We start from the raw sequence: 7333 nt of genomic DNA on the forward strand, positions 1-7333 counted from the left end.
CATTATTTTAAAGCATCTGTAAACATCTGAAGTTAAGTATTTTTAGGGTAGGTGCTGCGTAAAGTCTTAAATTAATATTTAAAATGCCTGGATTCTACAGATTTTGAATTTTCAGATTATACAGTCGAACAGTCTAAGGTTGGGTTAAGTAAACACCTTTTTTTCTCCTGATATCGCCAAATAAGGTTAGAGGGCGGGGTTTACTGTTCGACGCCACTATCCGCTGAAGACGGCCCCGCCCCCACAGTCGGATGATATATGTGTTGCCTGGACAAGCAGGAACTCATAAACTGAAGCCGGTTGAGAGCGGTTTATTGCCAGTTTTTCTTTGATTTAAGAACTTAAAACAACGAACAGTGTCTTGTTTGTAGTCTTAAGCTTTGAATTTACTTTATTTATCCGACGTTAGTGCTTAGTTAGAAGCGAGAGCGTTTGCTATCTCTCACCTCACGCGCGCGGAACGCGGCTACGGGAAGTTGACTGGGCGGGCTGCAGTGTCAAAAATATCTAAATCGACATTTATCGACAATTTTGTTTGAGTGGTGAGTAAAAACTATTTTTTTCTTATTGTAGTTGGCAGTGAGTGATATTTGTCTTACTTTCTCATCGACATTTTTCCGTTGGCTAATTTGAACGGTTAGAATGAGCGCGAGCTCTGGCTTTGTCAGCTGACTCGCGTGGAAAAAAAACCGCCAGGATCTCTTTACGATTAGTTAACACCACAGTGCCACTGATATATGTTGTTTTATGTATACAATTTTATTTTTGGGTTATTTTGGTATTTCAATAAAGTAATTTTGATTTATAACGTTATATTAGTTGTTAGCGGGTGTGTAATGAATGACGACACGTGTAGTGCGGAGCCGGCGCGCACAGGAAAAATTGATATCGCCTTCTTAAACTAAGAGCCTTACAAAATTTCTGCAACGAAGTAGTGTAATATTTTATTTCAATATTAATATCAACGAATTTTAGATGTTTAAAACGGTCGTTTTTAGGGTTGTTCTCGAGTAATGTGGTTCCTCAAGCTAACGTTAGCGAGGAAGTGCGTGTCTAGCGCGAGCGGGGAGAACTGGCTCAAACAGCCCTGGAGTGACAATCAACCGCATTTCATCATGGATTTTCTGCGTTTCTTTGCCAATAAAGGCTGCATTGCAGGAATGTGCTGGAAAGCCACATGACACCAATGCGCTGACGGCTTAATTTGAATACTAGTGTCCGTTTGTTGGCTCAAAGTGCTGCCTTCTCGGGCTTGTAAAACAAAGTGGTCCAATTGACTTTGATCACTTTTTTTTTTAGTTTTTTTTTTTAAAGGGGTCATATGATGTTGCTAAAAATAACATTATTTTGTGTGTTTGGTTTAATGAAATGTGTTTATGCGGTTTAAGGTTAAAGGGGTCATATGATGCTGCTAAAAAGAACATTATTTTGTGTATTTGACCTTGCTATATTGTGATGCCTTGTCAGGCCGGGGTGACGAGACAAAAACATTAAAACCCATTATAAACGAGGCATTTATATTGTGACCTTGAACGTGTTGGCTTGATTATTGTAGTCATAAGCCATCGGTTGTAGTTCGTGCATAAGCAGTTGCCATTTGGTGTATGAGTTTTGTTGTATGATCATGCATGCATTCATTCTGTGTTCTCGGTGCGCCCCCTTTTTTGTACAGTGAAAGAGTTTTCTAGACCTTCAGCTCCGCTTTATGCAAAAAAGTACTGCTAATAAATGCTTTATTGTGTAATAGTCTTATGTCTAGGGTTGGGTATCGTTTGAATTTTATCGATTCCGATTCTGCTTATCGATTCTGATTCCTAGAGTGTTAAAGACAAGTAAACAGTCAGTAATAAGATAGGAACAAACAAATCAATTAGCAATATCATAAATAAAAACAACTGAAGTACAGAAACTGTAATTCAAAGTTTAAAAACACTGCATAGATTTATTTTCATAAATAACATAGATTAATCAATTAAAGTTATTAAATATATTCAGTCAAGATCAGTGAATGATTTTCTGTTGTTCTTTGATTAACATTAATGACAGGCAGCGTGTTTATTAGGCTGCTGTCTCTTTAACACCGAACGCACGCAGATCTAAAAATACTGTACATGTGTGTTTTCTTTCTCATCTGTTTACATTCATGTAAGACAAAAACGGCTGTGTTTATGATGATATACTGACTTAGTTTTCTGCATATTGGTCGACAAATATGAAAGAAGTCAGTTTCGGCCCGGAACAACCTTTTCTACAGTGGAAATACACCGGTTCGAGAACAGACACAAACCGGGAACCCGTACTGCGACCTCTGTTCTCTGTGCTCGCGCTTGCGCTTTGTGTGCGCTGCACGCAAACAGGGCGCAAGTTCTTTCCGTTCCTGCACTTAAATCGTTTTTAATCACATTCAAATGCGAACGCAGGAATCGTTAAGCAGAATCGAAATGCATGCGTCTTATCGAATACCCGATTCTAAAATGGGACCGGTTTTCGATACCCAACCCTACTTGTGTCCAAGTTCTGGCCCCTCTGCAGTGAAATTGTTGCGTAACATGGGAACCTTCCCACTTACTCCATTTTTTTTTTTTTTTTTCCAGGAATGAGCTACCGTTCACTCACTGAGTCTGTTGCACAATGGATGTCCGCTCTGTCTGCCTAATTACCCAAGCCAAAACAAACCGTAACAGATCTAGTCTATTCAGAGGATAGCAATAGGCCCTCACTCCACCCTCTCCCTTAACGTTACATATCAGTTTAGAACAGAGCAGTGCAGATTCTCTCTCTGGTGTCTGGATTGCTTTGATTTGCTGGTTTAGCAAAGGGGCGAAGGTAGGTCTGAGGCAGAAAACAGATTTAGAAACACTAGTACCTCAATTATCTGGGGATTAAAATATCCAGTGTGCTGCTGCTTGATATATTTATACATATTTGGTTCTCTTCCCTGTAAGATTGTGAATTATTTTTTCTGTATAACTTGAAAACCATCAACGCACAATGGTGTCGACAACTCTGGCCACGGTAACGATTTTGACTACCCTTGCCGCTCAAGTGAATCTGTCGGATTATCTATGGCTCCTAATCGTAGGGTTCATCATAGCGTTTATCCTGGCCTTTTCAGTGGGTGCTAATGACGTTGCCAACTCGTTTGGTACAGCAGTGGGATCAGGTGTAGTTACGCTTAGGCAGGCCTGTGTTCTTGCTACTGTATTTGAGACTCTGGGCTCTGTGCTGATTGGAGCCAAGGTCAGCGAGACCATCCGCAAAGGCATTATCGACGTGACCATGTACAACGGCTCAGAGCACGTGTTGATGGCTGGATCAGTCAGCGCTATGTTTGGTGAGTAGTTTATGAAGCTTAATGCTATTATTAATGAATTTTTTAATAAGTAAAATTGAGGTTTCTCTTTTTATGTTTTCATTGCTCTTAAGGCTCTGCTGCTTGGCAGTTGCTTGCCTCTTTTCTGAAGCTTCCCATTTCTGGGACCCATTGCATTGTGGGAGCTACCATTGGCTTTTCACTGGTCGCCAAAGGTCAGCAGGGTGTCAAATGGCTGGAGCTTCTTAGAATTGGTGAGTCAGCTGCATTCACAAGGCCGTTTCATTTGTAGTTGCACTTGTGTGAGTATTACGTTAGTCAAGAAACTGGAGATGTGTTTGTTTCTTTACGTATCGTTGTTCTTTGTTCTCTTACAGTTGCTTCTTGGTTCCTCTCACCTGTCCTCTCTGGCATCATGTCTGCAGTTCTTTTCTACTTTGTTCGCATATTCATCTTGCAAAAGGTAAATAAATTGATACTTTCTTTCAAACTTGGATGTAGAAAGAGAAGAATAAGATCGCACCAAAGCTGGGTGTTGGCTAACAGTCTGTACTTTGTTCTTTGCAGAAAGATCCAGTGCCCAATGGTCTGAGGGCACTGCCATTCTTCTATGCTATTACAATGGGAATCAACCTGTTCTCCATCATGTTTACTGGAGCACCGAGTAAGTATTGCTCTAAGTCTGCCTTTTGCATGCCCATTAACACCCTAACCAGATGCCCAAACTCTGCCAGACTGTGTTTACAGTGCTTAAGGCAAAGCAGTGTTTAACCACTGGGCTCTGGAGAACTCAGTGGAGCACTCATGACGCAGGCATGTGGGCCTTTATTCATGACCTCAATCAGAGTGTTTTTCCTTCTCCATCATAGGAGAGAAAAAACAGTGGAATAAAGAATTCATGCCCATCAAAATGAACCATCAGCCACCGTAGAGAAAGCACTCAGTGTTTTTGAGTGCCGTTAACTGTTGAGCTCTGAATACTTTTGCCTTTTGAATTTGAAACCCTATTAAATGAGCAACCTTTGCTCCTTTTTGTTTTCTCTTATCCACAGGACTCAACAATTCAAGAAGTCAACTGGCCTGGGCCGTTAAATGAGGCTTCAGGCCAGAGTATGACGCAAAATGCACCCACTGAGTGTGTACACATATGCACTTCCAGGCGGGCGCATTTTACGTAGGCACAGCAAGGTGCAGCATACATACACACATTCACATAGCAACACATACCTTCGGCTTTAGACATCCTAATGCAACATGTAGGGCTTTAGAGAAAGTTATTATTTGGGCAGTCTATAGTTAAGCAAGTTAGTTATGGGAAGTCAGTGTGTTTTTTTTTAATAAAGTCCTTAAGTCAAGTACATAAAATTAGTACGATTAAGTTTAATTGTTACAAAACCTTTTGACTTATTAATGTTAAATGCTTAGACCATTCAGATAATTTGTAGTGGTTTTCATCTGACACACTGAGCAGTTTCTAATCACTTTAAAGATTAATAGTTTCTCAAAATGAAAAGACTGTCCTCTAGAGCCCATTTAATCATTCCAGTGTCACTTCAGGACTCTGAATCAATCAGAATGAGGTTTCTCTTCAGCCAAATTCATCAGCTGACACACATCATGTGAGCTGTTTGAGTGCATCAGGACAAGGACATATATCCTCACAATCTCCCACACCAATTCAGGTCGACGTAGTTTGTCATAGCAGAGACATCTTAGCATAAGCTTATCCTGATCTTTGGCCACACTTAGTGACATCGTCACGTCATCTGCTGTTGGATTAGCTTTAAAGGAACCAGATCACCAGACACAGTCCCTTTATTCCTCCCACTCTCAGCTTGTTTAAGGCAGTTCACTCAGGTTCAGTTAATTCAGAGCGTCTCCCAGGACAGGACAATACCGGCACTCACCGGGGAGGAGGAGTGGGGGTGAGAGAGGCATCCGGCATGTCATGATTTGTTGATCAACCTCCTTCGTCTTCTGAAGGGAGCTGAACGCAGGCACACATGCCCTGTAAAATTTCAGTCAGTATGTAACTAGGTGGAGTTTCCTTGAAGCGGTGTGTTTGCGCTGATACTTGGAACACCTTGTTCTTCTGGTTTTGTTTTAACCGTTTGTGCAGTATGAAGGTGACAACACATTCCAACTCGCATACTGTACAAAAAGTTTAATCCATTTAAACTAGTTTGGCATGTGATATATAGGTGTGATATGCACATCAAGTCAGTAGGGATGTAACGATTAACCTCGAGCTGGTTGAAAATCGATTTAAATATGTGACGATTCAAATCGGTTGAGATGCTAAACAAATCGCGATTCAATTAGGGGAAGGAGTTTATATGAATGTATGTCTGAGGGGAACTTACTGTCTTTAGAAAAGTTTAGATGGTATTTTTTCTTTTCCTCTTGCCTCTGTATAATGCATATTAAAGTTCATAAGTGCAGCACTGCTTTGTTTACAGCGGAAACCAGGAAACGATTTAAGCGCCACCTGCTGGCCGAGAGTGAATCTGCGTCTCATTCAGCTCCTCTGCTGTTTGTTTCATGCAGATATTTTTTATGCATAGTTTCACAAAACTGAAGTCAAACCATTCTGTTTTTGCTTAAAATTTCGAAATTATGCAATGTAATTTGTAATGTAATGTAATTTGGTTGCCTCTAATTTTAAATGTAAAGAGCCCAGACAAAGACTTATTTTGTTTATATGAAGAGATTTCTTTTATTTGTGTTACTTATTTATTTGATTTGGGGCTTGTTTTAATTTCAATTTAGTTTTGTTATTTACATTTACATTATATTTAAATTTTGGTATTTAGCAAACGCTTTTATCCAAAGCGACTAACAAATGAGGAGAATCGTTACATCCCTACAAGTCAGGGATCCACTTCTAATAATCCCCTTTCCCAAACATGGTGCCTCTCAACACTGTTAATCATGTTCTATAACCCACCCCTGCACCCAGTTTCAGCACACAGACGTACGGTCATTCAGCAACCACAGTGCCTGGAAAGTTCTCCCCATGCAAAATACAGATGACGCATAAGCCCTCTTTCTGTTTTTAATGTTAGCAGCCCTCAGCATTTGAGACCCGAGTAGGCGAACAATTATTTGTTTGTTCTAATTTCTACTCTGTTTAGTTAGTCAACTAGTTTTCAAAATAACTCCTCTTAAAGTTTGGAATACTATCATGCCCCAATTTACTATCTTGAAGAGTCTATACTAGTTGCCAAAAGTCAGAGCCAGTCTGCAGTTTCTGGGCAGGCACAGTTGCCATATTTCAAAGAAAAACTCGTAGTGTATTATTGGCACCGTCTTCAGACTAAGATTCCATCCAGTCAGAGGAGATATTTTAAGTAATAATTAAAAGAATAAAAGAATATTTTAAGCCGATTTTAGAATACATTGTTTTCATTTGTCATGCGCCTCCTAGCAACAAGGCACATGTTTTGGAGTTTGTTGTGTTCACAACGATTTAATAGTCTGGTAGTGTGTGAACCTAATCTGTTACTGTATTATACATAATTTTTTTTCTGTAGCCATTTAGAAACCTCGTCAGGCGTCTGATGCCTAGTGTTTTAAAATCTTTTCAGATTTGAAGTTTTATAGTGTATTCTGGCTTTTACTTGTATTATTCATATTCCTAATTTAAGAATAAGGGCAATGATGATTGGCTACACCCTCCCGCCCCCAGTACTTCAATGCTTGTTTTCCAGTCTGCTTCCCCTTTGGAAAAACAGACAGTGGGGTGTTTTGGTTGCCCTGGGGATACAAAGCAAACACGAAAGGCAGCAATAACAGACTTTGTGGATTTGAAACTGAATGTTTATATATTTGGCCAGACTTATTCAGCATGACTCAAAACAGTTTACAGTGTCAAAAAGAACTTTTTGTTTAAAGTAGGGCTGCAACAACTAATCGATAAAATTGATTATTATCGATTATGAAAATCATCGACAACGATTCTCATTATTGATTAATCGGGTCTGCCCACAGTGCACGTCCAACGGAGTTTACATACTTGTC

At 39.8% G+C, this 7333-nt stretch overlaps 1 protein-coding gene across 2 annotated transcripts in view; it reads left to right on the plus strand.

The window, feature by feature from the left end:
* The first annotated feature begins 241 nt into the window (after positions 1-241).
* Positions 242-7333, plus strand: part of slc20a1b (solute carrier family 20 member 1b) — a 20618-nt gene continuing 13526 nt past the window's right edge. Inside the window, exons 1-5 of one of the 2 annotated variants that reach the window (XM_016518883.1) lie at positions 242-542; positions 2595-3334; positions 3427-3567; positions 3691-3776; positions 3881-3977. In XM_016518883.1, the coding sequence (XP_016374369.1) occupies positions 2992-3334; positions 3427-3567; positions 3691-3776; positions 3881-3977 (667 nt within the window). In that variant the 5' untranslated portion in view covers positions 242-542; positions 2595-2991. The remainder of the gene's footprint in view (positions 543-2594; positions 3335-3426; positions 3568-3690; positions 3777-3880; positions 3978-7333) is intronic. The other variant, XM_016518882.1, reaches the window with a different exon arrangement.

This window comes from Sinocyclocheilus rhinocerous, unplaced genomic scaffold (assembly GCF_001515625.1).
Source record: "Sinocyclocheilus rhinocerous isolate Xijiao unplaced genomic scaffold, SAMN03320098_v1.1 scaffold688, whole genome shotgun sequence".
In the NCBI taxonomy this organism is placed as follows: domain Eukaryota; kingdom Metazoa; phylum Chordata; class Actinopteri; order Cypriniformes; family Cyprinidae; genus Sinocyclocheilus; species Sinocyclocheilus rhinocerous.